The sequence below is a fragment of the Cebus imitator genome, unplaced genomic scaffold (genome assembly GCF_001604975.1).
Source record: "Cebus imitator isolate Cc_AM_T3 unplaced genomic scaffold, Cebus_imitator-1.0 Scaffold137, whole genome shotgun sequence".
NCBI classification, from domain to species: domain Eukaryota; kingdom Metazoa; phylum Chordata; class Mammalia; order Primates; family Cebidae; genus Cebus; species Cebus imitator.
Window position 1 is genome coordinate 779,652 of NW_016107452.1, and position 16,210 is coordinate 795,861.

General features: G+C 45.4%; 1 protein-coding gene across 1 annotated transcript in view; it reads left to right on the forward strand.

Moving 5' to 3' along the window:
- VAT1L (vesicle amine transport 1 like) overlaps nucleotides 1-16,210 on the forward strand; it is a 174,761-nt gene that overhangs the window by 150,936 nt on the left and 7,615 nt on the right. Inside the window, exon 8 of the mRNA XM_017541847.2 lies at nucleotides 16,018-16,101. Coding sequence (XP_017397336.1) covers nucleotides 16,018-16,101 — 84 coding nt within the window. The remainder of the gene's footprint in view (nucleotides 1-16,017; nucleotides 16,102-16,210) is intronic.

A 16,210-nucleotide genomic window follows, 5' to 3' on the forward strand; every position in this document is an offset into this window, starting at 1 on the left:
TTCAAGCAATTCTCCTGCCTCCGCATCCCGAGTAGCTGGGAGTACAGGTGTGCACCACCATGCTCGGCTAATTTTTTTGTATTTTAGTACAGACAGAGTTTCACCATACTGGCCAGGATGGTCTCAATCTCCTGACCTTGTGATCCGCCTGCCTCAGCCTCCCAAAATGCTGGGATTATAGGCATGAGCCACTGTGCCGGCCAAAAAATTGTTTCAAGTTTTAGTAATAATAAAAAAAAACCTTGGACAAGTCATTAACCTTACTGAACCTCATTCTCCTCTCAACTCTCCTCCATGAGTAACAGAGCCTCAGAAGAATAGGGGGCCTATTTTTATGTACCCCTGATTGACAGCCTGACAAACTCCCACTTACTTCATTGGGTTGATGCAACGAAATGAGGTCATGAATATGAGGTGCTTTGCTCAGCGACAGCACCTGGAAAGCGCTCGTCATATGTCAGCCGCTGCAATAATCACGAGCAGCGTCCTCCACCACCCCATGGATTTACCGCTTCTGCCTTGTCCTTAACATTTACCCAATTTGCGGTTCATCTCTTTCCCTGAGATTTATCTTCTCCCATGACAACCTATGGGCATCTGGTGACACTCATATTACTACATTCCTAGGTCCAGAGCCTATAGTTTGCTCTCCTAGCCTTCCTATCCAAGTGGGAGGATCCAATGTATACCCCAAGCTAGACAAAGTAGGAGAGAACTGGCTTTTGGTAAGAACACTTTGGTTGCAAATGCTTCTTAAGAAAATAGAATCGCTCGTTTACTTACACTCTATACTTTGGTCTGTTCCCAGACCCTTTATCCCAGGCTTGGCCTCTGTCTCTACTGGCCGACTCCAATTTTGCAGCCTAGGAACTCTAGCATGTGTCTAGACAACAGTTATATATAAATTATATAGTCAATGTATCTCAATTCCCTTAGGTACTAAAAATACCACCTATTCCTGCAAACCAGCCCTTTTCCTCCAAGCCTAAGAAATGATCACCTCTGCTATTAACATAATTGTAGGTTTTGCTATTGAAAATAAGGACAAAATCGTAATTCCTTTGCAACAGCTTAACAAATGGTACTTTCCCAAATGTTATTAGGTCTGGCTGTCATCCTTTTCAAAGATAGTTACCCACTTGGGAACTTTCAAGACTTCGAAGGGTCTTTCGACTCCTTATATTTTTAGCCCTTTTCCCTGAATTCTCTTGTTTGACAACTCCGAGTGAAAACCTTCAGATATTATGGAACGACACAGTTACCCATGTGTGAATAAATAAAACCAGTGGAATCTGGAAGCAAGGTAATTGCATCATTAGTAAAGACCTAGAGTCCTCCATGCAGAAATATGGTGTCTTTCTTCCTGACGAAGATTTTGCTAAAAGATTCAAAAAAAAAAAAAAAAAAAAACAGTTTAAAATCTGTCTTTTAAGCTCTACCCTTGTCATGTGGAGTTTCAGGACTGGTGGGAGCTTGGGCTCTTACTTTAACCCCTCATTCTCTGAGGACAGCAGTGTTTCCTTGAGTTATTATTTGTTTTTGAGACAGGGTCTTGCTCTGTCGCCCAGCCTGAAGTACAGTAGCATGATCTAGGCTCACTGCAACCTCTGCCCCCCAGGCTCAAACAATTCTCCCTCCTCTGCCTTCCAAGTAGCTGGGACTACAGGCATGTGCCACCATGCCTGGCTAGTTTTTGTATTTTTTGAGGAGGTGAGGGTGTGCCATGTGGGCCAGGCTGGCCTCAAATTTTTGAGCTCAAGTTACCAATCTGCCTCAGCCTCTGGGATTATAGGCGTGATCCACCGTGCCTGGCCTTCTTGGGTTATGTCTATGTCCCTCTGTCTGGCTCAGTGATAAACTTCTACTCAACCTTCCAGTCCCAAACTGAAAGTCACTTCCGCTCAATAGCTTCCCCTGGTTCTCATCCTCCTCCCATGCCAAATAAATTGCTTCCTCTCCTGTGCCCATCACATTTTCAAGTATCTCTCTTACATTCCACAACAGATATTTTTCTGCAGGTCTTTCTGAGAGACCGAGCATCTCCAGAACAGAAAGTATCTCACATGTGTTTTATCCTCTTCCCCAGGTCTCACTCCCACGTTGGAATCAGCATCCCCTGAGTGTCCACTTGAGTTCTACTCAACTGCCCAAATCCAGCACTATGGAGCATTGTTCATTGAAACAAACATTAGAGGGAATTCACCAGACTTTTTTTCATCTGCTTTAGTTTAAAATCCACTAGGGGCCAGGCGCGGTGGCTCACGCCTGTAATCCTAGCACTTTGGGAGGCCGAGGTGGGTGGATCACCTGAGGTCAGGAGTTTAGGACCAGCCTGGCCATCGTGGTGAAACCCCATCTTAAAAAGAAAAAAAAAGAAATCCACTAGGACAAGAATATATAATTTGATTTTGTTATGAATTAGATTTCTGCACAACATTGTGGCTCTTGGTTCAGTGTTTAATTCATTTGAACCCCTTATGACCATGATGTATATTTGATCAAAAGAATTAGTAACATTCAGGGATGCAGCACAAAAGGAACAGATGCTTATCCAGATTACAATGCCTTGCTTTTTGCTTTCTCTTCTCCCTTGAAGAACGTTCTGTCTCTTGTAAGCCAGCTTTCCTACTAGTAGCCACTTTTAAAAAAATCTTCTTGGAGAATCTCATTAGTTACTCTGTTGTCAAGCAGGTACCTCCCTTATACTAGTTCGTTAGATGTTTCTCCCTTCCTTTAAAAATAATAACCATCCTTGCAGGACCTAGACTAGGATGAGTCAAGAGAAGCAGCTAGGGTATAAAATGTAAGGCAGCGCTCACTTTCAGGTGCTTACCCTGCACTTGTGTGACTCAGAGAATGGACACCTCCTTAAAAGTTGCACCCCAGTCCCCTCCTTTGCCAACCCCCCAGTCTATGCCCTGCATTATTGCAAAGACCCAATATGCAGCTGGTCTAAAAAGGAGTTGAGCATTTGAATCCTTTCTATACCCTACCCTTCCAGTGGATTAATTCATGGTTCCTGACATTCTACTTTTCCAGTCACCCTTCCCTTTGGGTCAAAATCTTAGGGCTCACACACTTTAGTCCAGAAACTACTTGGCAAAAGCCAGAAATTTCAGAGCTCAAGCCTACTTGCAATGAATGTGTTACATTTAAACACCCACTTTATATTTTAGACAATCATCAATCCCTCCCAAAGATGGATATTATTAATATGAGGAATATCTCACAGATGACTTTGGTAGATGTGCTTCTTAATTATAGTATTATTCATTTCTTCTTTTTCAAAGCATTTAATTTATCATCTAACAGACGTAGGGGTCCATGGAATTATCCATCTTGATTTTTTTCCCTTTTTTACATGGCTATGCTTATTACTATTCATAGCACAACCCAAGTACTACGGTTATTAAGTGGTGTCATTTGCACCCTAATGACTTTGTGCCTTTCACACTGTTGAAAAGGAAGTTGGCTATTAGGAATCGCTAAATGAAACCCCAAACAAAGATTGAGGATTATGAAACCTCATGGCCCAAGTGTGAAGGTAGAAGGTGAAGGGGGATGGAAGGAAGTTCTAGATATGCAACCACATTCGTGGAAACTCTTTGGAATGTAGTAACCCCAACTTCCTTTCCAGAGTTTTGTCCCACATCAGCTTTTGCTCTTTTGTCCCCAAGGCCATTGGCTTTTTTCAGTCTCTCCTTTCAAATTCTGCTTCCTCTGCTTGGAATGGTCTTCTCTCTCCTCTTGCCATGGCTAAATCCCATTCATCCTTTAAATCCCAGCTCAACTATCATTTCTTCAGACAGTCACTCCCTGATCTTCCCAACCAGGTAAATCCCCATCTACATCCTCATAACACCATCTTACCAAGTGGTAATGTTAATTTGTTTCAGTCATTCTTTGATGAAACCCATGCCTCCATGAGACTGTAAGCCTCACCAGTCAGGGGGTCTTGCAGGTATTTTGGTTGCTTGCCATTGTCTTCCCAGGATTTAACAGTTAGTGCACACTCAATGTGTTTGTTGAATAAAAAAGCTTGGAGACAAATGTATCAGTCAGTGCCCTGGCAGGAAGCAAGCAACACACTTAGCTGGGATTCTAAAGAAATCAGAGTTAAGGAAATCAACAGGGTTGTTGAGATACCCAGAAATTAGCAACAGTAGCAAGGCATTACCCACCCTGGGCCTCAAGGGGCATGAGGAAGGAAAGACATTAACAGATTGCAGAGAAAAGGCTAGGACCTTGTATAAACTATAGTTGTCAAGAGGGAAAGACCTATCACAAGGCAGGAATGGAGGAGGAAGTATCTTCATTCTCTTTCCTCCTGTTTTCCAGTCTACGAGGATCTCTCATTGGCCAAAGCCAACTGGAAACCATGGCACAGGAAGCCCAGGAGATACAGTCCATGGGAGAATGAACAGAGGCCAGAAAATGGATGAGGGAAGGAACCCCTAATGATAATCAAGACCCCAGGATTGTAGCCCATGAGCCCTCCTCAGCCCTAATTGAGGTTTTGAGGAACTCCACCTTTCCTAATTCCATTGCAGACAGAAATAACTATAACTACAGCTCCAGAAATGACTGTGACCACAGCTCCACTGCTCGCATGGGGTGAGCCAATTAAGTCTTCCCCATGGGTCATGTGCTGAGTCTTCAACACCAGCCGACTTCCTTGAGAGCATGAACGGATGGCATGAGTTCAACTCCAATGGGTTGCAATCCACTGGGGCTAAATAAACAAACCAGGAACTCTGCATTAATGAGTCTAGCAACACAGAATGAAATAGTTTGAAATTAATTATTCTGAGTGCATCTCTTAAAATGCTGTAGGCTCTGTGCTGCTGTCTGTCTTCAACCTCGAGAGAAACAGCTGGGGCAGTTTTCAAAAAGGGTGGGTTTGGGGAACGAGTCTTTGTTGGCTGTGCGTCTATTCACAGAGAAGCAGAAGAGTTGGAGACAGGAGTTCACGGTGTCGCCCGGGGGTGCTCTCCTTGGTGCCCTGTGCTCTAGCTCATGCTTGCTCCACTTTGCTGAGTCAGCTTTTTCTAAATCACCACGACCCAGGTTCAAGTGTCTTCTGCTAGTCTTTTTCCTTCCTCCCTCGGATCTGTTCACCTTCTGGTTTCCTCACCCTGCCCTACTCCTGGCTCTCAGATCCCTGGGCCTGTTTCAGTCCCTGATCTACATTTTGGAGATGGAGGTAGAAGAAACCAATGATCTCCAAGGTTTCCATGGCCCTCTTCTCATTGGGAACTGGGTCAGTCCATGACTCACCACATCCAGGTGGCACCACGCTTCTTTATTTGACTTAGGATGATCCCAGATTGGCCTCTTCAACCTCATTCTCTCTCCTAAGCCCCATACTCAGGCATTTCCTGCCATTTTCCCCTGGATGCCCAGCCAGGATCTCAAACACAGCACTAGACTTGAATGCAGCCTCTTCTTCTTGGAGAGAAAAACAGGTCTAATGAGAATGCCTGGGCTTGCCCCCCTGTCTTCTGACCCTGCTCCCAGCTCCTGCACTGTCAGCTGTGTGACCTTAGGTGAAACCCTTAGCATCTCAGGACCTAAGGTTTATTGTTTCAAAATAAAGCTCAGCAAAGATGATGGAAGTGATATACAGACGTGAATATTGTTGTCATCATTTTAGTCCCTATCATTGCATTGTGCCAGATCCCTCCCTGGGCGCCCCATTCTGACTGGACTAGCGTCTAGAGCATCATAGTCCTTCTGGTCAGCTGTGAAGCATCTTTAATTCTTTCTCTCCTCAGTCTCCAAGTCATACCTACATCCTCATTTTCAGAACCTGCCAGTCATGCCACATCATCACTGTGCCCCTCACATCTACAGGGCCCTGCGCGAGAGTTCAAATGGAAGATCCCGGCCCATGGTCAGCCCCTTTCTGTCTTCACCCCAGAGTCCCACCCACACCACCAGGAGGGGTCTTGCCAACATAATGGGAAAAAAGTCCCCCATGTGGTCTTGGGGCAATTTGAGAATAGAATTCTGGAAGGCCAGGAACCCAAAGCATGGTCTAGAAGTGTCTGTGCTGGGGGAGGCTGCTTGCTTTGCATAGCTGTCCCTTTGGCTCCAACCAAATGAGCCACAGGTAGGGGCATGGGCAGAGGAAGGCCAGGGTAACCCCCTCTCAGTGAAGCCCGGGTCTCAGAGTAGAACCTCTGCTCTGGACTTGGGAATCCAACAGAACCCAGTTGGAGTCCACCTTTTATTAAGTGGCCTTGAGTGTACTGTAGGTTGGACCATCCTATAAAGAAACAGGCCAGGAGCAATGGCTCATGCCTGTAATCTCAACACATTGGTAGGCCAAGGCAGGAGGACTATCTGAGTCCAGGAGTTCAAGACCAGCCTGGGCAACATAGCAAGACCTTGTGTTTACTTTAAAAAAAAAAAAAAAAAAAAAAGCTAGACTTGTGCCTGTACTCTCAGCTACTTGGGAGGCTGAGATAGGACTATTGCTTAAGCCTGAGAGATAGAGGCTGTGGTGGGTTGTGATCATGCCACTGTACTCCAGCCTGGACAACAATTAGTGATCCTGCCTGAAAAACAAGAGCAAGAAACAATCTTAGGGTTCTGGGCGAGGATGACAGAGATGGCTTTCAGAAATCCAGTAGAGGGCACTGGGCCCTCAAGTTTTCTCTTAAAGAAGCTTCTAGTGGAGCCAGTAACTGTCAGATGCTTAACAGACATCAACCCTCAATCTTCATGACAGTTCTATGAGGTGGGTGAGACCCTGGGGCTGACAGAATAATATCACCCAAACATGCCCACATCCTCATTCCCAGAACCTGTGAATCTGGTACCTCACATAGAAAAAAGGACTTTGCAGATCAGATTAACTGAAGGATTTGGGGATGGGGAGGTTCTCCTGGGTCCTTAAAAGAGGGAGGCAGGAGGAGGGGCAGAGTCAGAGAGATCTGAAGGTCTACCCTGCTGACTTTGAAAACAGAGGGAGGGAACTGCAAGCAATGAAATGCAAGGGCTTCTCGTAAATATGGTAAAGTCTGCTGGGCGCAGGGCTCACACCTGTAATCCCAGCACTTTGGGAGGCCGAGGCAGTCATATCACCTCCAGGTCAGGAGTTCAAGACCATCCTGGCCAGCATGGTGAAACCCTGTCTCTAAGAAAAAAAGAAAAAAAAAAATGGGAAAGCCAAGGAAATGAATTCTTCCCTGGAAAGAAATCCAGGAAGGAATGCAGTCCTGCTGGAGCCTTTATGTTAACCCTATAAAACCCATTTCAAACTTCTGACCTCCAGAACAGTAAGTTAATAAATTTGTGTTTCAAGTCACTGTTGGTGGTCATTTATTCCAGCAGGAATAACAAATTCTTCCTGGAAATCAGGAAACTGATACAGAAACTTATATCCACTTTGCAGAAAGTAAAGGGGGGAAAAAACCCATAGTGTCACAGAGAAGTGGGGTGACCTGCCCGAAGTCACACAGTCAGAGAATGCAGAAGCCTGGATACCTTCTTAGATTCCTATGGCTTCACATACAGGCTGGTGTCCTTGCAGGAAAGGCATGCAGTTGGTAAGCGGGAATATTGGTGAAGTCATGGGAAACTGATGTTCTGTGATACTTCCCAGCACAGAAATGATTTGAAGCCATCAGAGATGAGCTGTCTCACAAGTAAAGGGGTAACCTTGGCAATACATGAAGACCTTCAGAGCAAAACCCAAAGTCTTACAAAAGGGCCTTCCATGGTACAAATAGTGGCTGGTTAGGGACCTCAAGGTCCGCCACACTGTCCACTTCCAGACACCAGGATGCAGCCCCTGCCTTTGTTTTTTTCTCCACCACTGTCTCCTCCTCTTAGAGAATCCCCCGTGGGATTCAGACTTACCTGGAGCCAAAGCATATGCTCCCCACTCTCCCTGAATCCCTAGTGCTCAGCTTTTTCCATGGGTCACTCCTTCCTGCTCTTCAGGTCTCACCTATCACCTCCTTAAACCCACCTGTATTTGTGTCCCATAAGCTGCTGTTACAAATGATCACAAAAGTAACGGCTTAAATAACATAAATATATTGTCTTACAGTTCTGAAAGCCCCAAAATCAAGGTATCAGTACAGCTACATTCCTCATGGAGGCTCTAGGGGAGAATTTATTCCCTTCCCTTCTTTAGCTTCCAAAGGCCACATGCATTTTTTCTTTCTTCATGTCCCCTCCCGACAGAGCATCACTCCAACCTCTGGTTCCCTGTCCCATCACATGCTCTCTGAGCCTAACCCTCTGCCTCCCTCTTGCAAGAATGATTGTGATTCCATGGGGCCCTCAGATAATCCAGAATAATCCCCCATCTCAGATTTTTAGCTTAATCACTTCTACAAAGTCCCTTTTGCCAAGTCGGGTAACAAACACATCCTCAGGCTCTGGAGATGAGGGAATGCATGTCTTGGGAGTGTGAGGTCATTCTGTCTGCTTACCCCAGGGATCTTAAGTGAGTCACTCTCCCCTGACCCCTCACCATCTATTCTCCATCATGGAGCAATGCCTACTCCCTTTGCAGCATATTTTTTATGATGATGATAAGCCTATTTAATAAGGGAAACTGATTCCACCAGGACAGAAAGAGCACATCTGTTTCTCCCAGCTCCTGGCCCAGGGCTTTGGTTCTGTTGAATGACTGAACAAATGAATGAATGAAGTAGTATGGCTATTATCATTAATATAAGAAAGATGAAATGCAAAGAGAGGAAGCCACTTGTCAGAATGACATTACCAAGTCAAAGCAGAGCCAGGATTCAGCCCTGGAATGTTCCCACTGCCTCCTGCCACCGTCCACTTGGGTTACTGTCAAAGTGGCCTCCCAGAGACCAGAAGTGTCAGAGAAAGTCCAGATGTCCTCTGAGCTTAGAATGTTAGCATCTTGAAGTGCTTGAATAACATGACTCAGATTTTCTCCCTCCACTGTCTGGATGGGAAACCAGCTCTGTTGGAGATGGCCTGAGTCCATGTAGAATCCCAGCCCTGGAAAATCAGCTGCCGAGACCAGATCTGCCCAGCCACACAGCTGGCAGTGGAGTCCCAGACTGTGTGTGGGACCATGGTCCTGATTATGAACAGACTACGCTGGGCCACCCAGGCTGCACTGAGCAGGCCACCAAGAGATAGCTGCCCAGGCCAGGGGCTCTAGGATGTGGGGTAGGCAGGACAATGGCCTCTAGGTGAGGCTCAGCCACATGGCATTTCACTTTCTCCACATATCCACTTGTTCATTCATTGATTCATCCTGTAAACTGTTGTGTGACAGATGCTTCTTTGTACTGTGGACTCTGAGGTAGACACCATTGACCTGCTCATATAAAGCCGCAAACCCTAATATAGTAGCTATGAGCTATGAGCCATGGGAAGCCACTGAGCATTTCAAGTGTGGCTTTTCTGAATTGAGATTCATTCAGTGTAAAATATACCCTAGATTCTAGATAGTCCCCCCTAAAAAGTGTAAATTATTACTTAATTGATTATACACTGAAGTAACATGTTGGATATATTTGGTCAAAGAAAATATGTTATTAAATTTCACCACTGTTTTACATTTTTTAACTGGTTAATTGGAAAAATTTTACCCACGTTTGTGGTTTGCTTTGTATTTTAGATGGCGCCGTTCTAGGGATTTGCAATGGAGAACAGAGGCTGATGTGTAACTGACAAGACTGGGGTAGGGTTGCCATCACTAGCTGACTCAGGTGTGAAGGGAGAAGTGCTTGGGCCAGACTGAGAGGCTGGGGTGAGGGCAGATGCTTAGAAGAGCTGACATCCAAGTCAACAGCTGCAAGACCAACCCAAGGTAGCTCAGGACCAGGGCACTCCAGGAAGGGACCCAGTGTATATAGAGACACAGTGCAGAGCGCCCAGTGAACTTCAGATAAGTTGTAAGTGGTGGGCATGAGAGTGCATTAAGAGGTGAAGAAAAGCAATAAAGCTAGAAAAAGCAGTTACCAGCTCCAGAAACATGTAGCCCAGTGCTGTTCAGCAGAATTATAATGTGAGCCACATGTAAAGTTTTAAATTTTCCGGTTTCTAGCCATGTTTTAAAAACTACAAACAGGGCCAGGCGTGGTGGCTCATGCCTGTAATCCCAGCATTTTGGGGGGCTGAGGCAGGCGGATCACGAGGTCAGGAGATTGAGACCATCCTGGCCAACGTGGTGAAACCCTGTCTCTACTAAAAATACAAAAATTAGCCGGATGTGGTGGCGTACGCTACTTGGGAGACTCAGGCAAGAGAATCGCTTGAACCCAGGAGGTGGAGGCTGCAGCTGATACCATGTCACTGCACCGCAGGCTGGCGACGGAGCGAAACCCCGTCTCAGAAGGAAAAAAACTCAAACAATTTTAATAATTGCTATTTCGACATGAAATAAATGTCAGCAGTTCTTACTGAGATAGTTTGCCTCCTCATTACGAGGATGAAGTCTGTGAAGTCTGGTGTGAGTTTTATACTGACGGCGCTTTGGCAGTTTTTACTAGCCAAATTTCAAATGCTCACTTGCCGCATTGACTAGTGGCTATAGTATTAGGCAATGTCGATCTATCTACTAGACGATTCTCTTTAATACAGTGGGGAAAGGTTTTAAGCGGAAGAGCACTTTAAAAAAAAACAAACACCCCTGACAGTTGCAACGGAGAAGACAAGTCTGCCGTGTGCCACTGAGCTTTCTGGAGGCCGTCACCACCACCTTCTGGGCACTGTCACCCCCGCCAGGTGCCTCCACTTATAAATGGTAATTTGGGAGCAATGTCTCTTTTTGCAGACTTTGCTTTGCCAGGGTGTTATTTGAGAGCAGTTTGGGGTGTCGATAACAGAGCCCTGTCAAGGGGAAGCTGCCCTCTCAATTCCCCCCTGATTCTCACCACCTTTCAGATGGGCAGCCAGAGGCAAGACCTTTGGAGTTTTTAATCATTGGGCGTCTCATGTGTGAAACTGTGTTGCTTAACTCAGCTAATTATTGTGATGCTTAACTCAGCTTATCATCGGGTTTCTCATCTGTGAAACTAATGCAGACACTCAGCTAACAGGCTTGGTGTGTGGATAAAAGGAAGCAACTTATGCAAAGTGCTTCACACGGCGGCCTAAGAAACAATTAATCGGAAACAGTATCATTTCTTTCCTTCCACGTTGTCATCAGAAAGCCTCTTTTTTCCATCTCCAAGAGCAGCCTAAGAGGATAGAAATACAGTGTGACTAGGTGGTCAGGCTAATTAAATGGCCTCTTGGAAATACTTGTAATCCTTTATCCATCCTTTCCATAAGGGACTTCAAGGAGTCAGTTCATTTCAGAAAGAAATATCCAAAAACCATGCAGATTAGATGCTGCCCTGCAGGGGGCATTTTCTCCTGGCATCACAATAAGCTTTAACTGGTGAGAAAACAGCTTTTTCATTTCCCTGGGCTCTGTCTCATTGGAAAGGCAGCTTAAAAGTTGTTCCTAGTCTCCAAGGAGTTTTCAGATGCTAATGACTTGCCAGGGTGACAACTGAGTGCTGGGGAGCCACGATGTTGCTGCCATGTTCCTCTGCCTTTGAGAGCCAAACGAGGCAGTACGGACTGGGCAGAATTGGGAAAGAGCTTTCGTTTTGAAATCTGGTAGCCCTGAGTTTCAACCACAATTCTGTCCCAAATAACTACTTCATCTTGGGACAAATTGCTTCTGTTTTTGAGCATCAGGGTACTCATCTGTAAAATGGGTATATATTTTGCAAAGTAAGAATTATGCACACAAGATTAGAATCTATTAGCTATCTATTACTGCATTTACCCTCGCAAAACAGAGGCACTTAGGATCTCCCGGTTTGTGTGAGTGAGCAATCTGGGCATGGCTTCACTGGTTCATTTGATTCTCACAAGGCTGCAATCATGGGAAAGGGGTCCCGATCCAGACCCAAGAGAGGGCTCTTGGGGCCCACACAAGAAAGAATTCAGGGCGACTCCACAGTGCAAAGCAAAACAAGTTTGTTAAGAAAGTAAAGAAGTGAAACAATACGCCATAGACAGAGCAGGGCAATCCTGAAAGGAAGAGGGGAACATGTTCACCCTAGGTGCAATGCTTGTTAATATATAGGATTAAAAAAGATCACGGAGACATGTGCTCCGTTACAAGGGTTTGTAATAAAGAATTGTTTTTTGAGATGGAGTCTTACTCTGCCACCCAGGCGGGAGTGAAATGGCACAGTCTCGGCTCCCTGCAACGTCCACCTCCCAGGTTCAAGCAATTCTGCCTCAGCCTCCTGAGTAGCTGGGACTACAGGCATATTTTAGTAGAGACGGGTTTTCACCGTGTTGTCCAGGCTGGTCCTGAACTTCTGAGCTCAGGCAATCCACCCGCCTCGGCCTTCCAAAGTGCTAGGATTACAGGTGTGAGCCCTGGTGCCCAGCAAGGATTAATTTTCTTGATTACTGTATTTAGCAAGATTTTATACACACACACACACACACACACACACACACACACACACACACACATTAGACAGTCTCGCTCTGTCTCCCAGGCTGGAGTACAGTGGTTCAATCTCAGCCCACTGCAGCATCCACTTCTCAAGTTCAAGCAATTCTCCTGCCTTCGCCTCCCAAGTAGCTGGGATTACAGGTGTGCACCACCACATCCAGCTAACTTTTGTATTTTTAGTAGAGATAGGATTTCACCATGTTGGTCAGGCTAGTCTTGAACTCATGACCTCAAGTGATCCGCCCACCTTGGCCTCCCGAAGTGCTGGGATTGCAGGCGTGAGCCACTGTGTCCGGTCTGATATTATCTTTAAAGCAAAATTAGGAATGCTTCTGCTAAAGATATCAAGGTATCGGGACACTCCCAAGTCTGGGTCTGTTGAGTAAACACTATGAATCTGTTCCCTTAACCATAAACATCTAGAGGCTAGGAATACCTAACGTCCTGGGAATGCAGCCCAGCAAGTCCCAGCCTCATTTCCTAGCCCTCACTCAGAATAGAGTTGCTCTGCTTCAAATGCCTCTGACAAAGGTATGAGCCGGGGCTGTGGTCTCAACTGGGTAGGGTCTGCTTCCAAGCTGTCAGTGGTTGTCGGAAGGATTCAGTTGCTCAGGGGCATTTGGACTGAGGGTATCTGTTCCTCGTTGACTGTTCGCTGGGGTCTGCCCTCAGTTTCTTGCCATGTGGACCTCTCCATAGGGCAGCTCACAGCATAGCAATTCAAGTCATGAGAACAAGGAAGCATCAACAGTCAGAGGAAGAGGGACTGCAAGATGGAAGTCATGGTCCATATCACCGATATACAATCACTTCTGCTGTATTCTGTTGCGTAGAAGCAAGTCACTAGGTCCAGCCTACATTCAGAGGAAGGGGTTGAGGACCAGGCAGTGGGGATTACTGACAACCATTTTAGAAGCTGTCTGTTACAATATATGAAGATTCTCAGTAGCAGCTGTTATGATGAACAGATGTGAAAACCCTTTTAAAAGCAGCGTTCACGGCCAGGCACGGTGGCTCACGCCTGTAATCCCAGCACTTTGGAAGGCCAAGGTGAGCAGATCACAAGGTCAGGAGTTCGAGATAAGCCTGGCCAATATGGTGAAATCCATCTCTACAAAAAATACAAAAAAATTATCCAGGTTTGGTGGCATGCACCTTTAGTTCCAGCTACTTGGGAGGCTGAGGCAGGAGGATCACTTGAACCTGGGAGGCGGAGGTTGCGGTGAGCCAAAAAGCAGTGTTCACTACAGAAATAAAAGCAATGTATGGATTATGTATTAGGGCCAAGAAATTTAACAATCATATGACACTATTAGTCAGATATCAAGGCTAGGCACTGTGTCCCACGCCTGTAATCTCAGCACTTATGGGAGGCCAAGTGAGGAGGATCACTTGAGGCCAAGAGCTCATGAGCAGCCTGGGCAACAGGGCAAAACCACATCTCTACTCAAAAAAAAAATAAAATAATAAAATACAAAAATCAAGTTAGCTGAGCTCATGGTGACACTTGTCTGCAATCCCAGCTGCTCGGGAGGCTGAGGTGACAGGATGGCTTGAGCCCAGGAGGTCAAACCTGCAGTCATCTGGGATTGTACCCCTGTACTCCAGCCAAGGCAACAGATCGTCCTTGTCCCCCCCAAAAATGGGTCGATTCTGACCATTGCCAAGTTATCCAAAGACTGCATTTAAAAATGCCTTTAATTTAAATACTGATTTGATAACATGTTACCAAACACTGAAGCTAGAAGGCATCCATTTCTTCTACATCATGTTTTATCATGTATCCATATCCCATTCTAGTTAAGTTAGCATATGTGTATTTTTACGGAAATATAGATTAAAATATTTTAAATATCATGTCAGTTCTCACTTAGCTGTATTACAATATTTAATTGTGCTGTGTGGTCCCTGTAATTAGCTCTAGGTATCTTTATATCCTTTAACTGCCACGTATGATTTCCTTTCAGTAGATAAATGTGAGAGCCATTGTTTACTTACTCTGCAAGCTGCTTCAGTGTTTTGCCATAAAAGCAATACTGTACTTGTGTTATCTTTTGTGTAGTAAGTTTTTTTCCCCCTAATTTGAATTATGTCTTTAGGATAAATTTTCAGAAAGGCAATTAGAATGCAAACATTTTAAAGGCTGTGTCAAGTTGTTATCCAAGTGAGAAGGCTTTGGTTTTCATACACGCAAACGCTGCTGTGTCAGTCAGCCACAGGGTGAGTTCCTCAAAGGCAGGCACTATCTTACCTTTTAATTTTGTTTGACCATAGTGTCTAGCCTAGAAGCAACATTTTAATGAATATTTCTGGACTGAATGTATGAGCACACATACTTAAAAACTTGAGACTTCAGAAAAAAAATTTAGGCTAAGTCTGTTAAAACTTTTTTTCTTTTCACTTTTTTTTCTTTGTTGAGATGGAGTCTTGCTCCGTCGCCAAGCTTGAATGCAATGGCGCGATCTTGGCTCACTGCAATCTCCACCTCCCCAGTTCAAGCAATTCTCCTGCTTCAGCCTCCGGAATAGCTGGGGCTACAGGCGTGTGCCACCACGCCCAGCTAATTTTTTTTTTTGCGTTTTTAGTAGAGACAGGGTTTCACCGTGTTGGCCAGGATAGTCTTAATCTCTTGACCTTGTGATCCGCCCCTCTCGGCCTCCCAAAGGGCTGGAATTACAGGCGTGAGCCACCGCGCCTGGGTCTTTTTTTTTTTTTTTTTTTTTTTTTTTTTCCTTAATTAAGTGATGTGGCATTTCCATTTAGGTTTCACTGAGATGTGGATCATGGGCCTGGGCCAAGTACCCAGCTCCATGTTGCCCTTTCTGGATTTCATTTAACTCTCATGCCTCCCCAACCCCACCTCAGCAGTTGGAATTCCAGGTGGCAACAGAGTGAGATCCTCAAAATGCAAATTGGATTCTGCAGCACCCTTGCTGTTTCAGAGGGTCTCAGGAGCCACCTGTTGGCCTGGCAAGGCCCCTAACATTTGAAAGGCAACAGTAGGCCCTCTTTTCTGGGGAGAATTCTAGAGCGTTCGGGGGAAATGCCACTGAGGCAGAGACAACATCTCCCAGTAACCAGAATCATGAGAATTTTCCTCACTGCAGCTCAGCCTTGGGTAATGGGTCCACTTAGCCCAAATGTGCATCAGAATTGAATAACATTGAAGTAAGCAGGGCACAAATGACCTTCAGAAAGTATTTGTATTAGTCAAAATGTAATCTGACCAATGTACCCTGCCACCCTGAAGCATGTAACTCCCAGAACCCCAGAGAACCTCCCCCCTAGCCTTTTAGAGAAATGTGCATCTACTTATTTCAAGAGCTGTCACCCTCATTTTATCGACCCAGAAGATGTTTGCACAAGATCAGAGTGTGTGAATAGCACGGCCAGAATTTATTTGCACCCTACCAACCTTGCCCTCTAGCCTCTAAGCTTGAGCCGCAGCGCCCTCTGATGGTCACTCGACAGTTTGCGTTGTCCAAGCCCCTTTTTTACCTGGGCAACATCTCACCTAACCAGCACCTGTTTGTTACCTTGTCTCGCAGGTCAAAGAGGCCATGCAGCGGATCCATGACCGAGGGAACATTGGCAAGTTAATTCTGGATGTAGAAAAGACTCCAACTCCACTGGTGAGTGAAAAGCAAGAGGAGACTGTTCAGTTCCACATGAGAGATGCACCACGGGTTAATCAGGTGCAGTACAGGGCGGGAAGAAGGAAGTACAAGTAGCTTGTGGGCC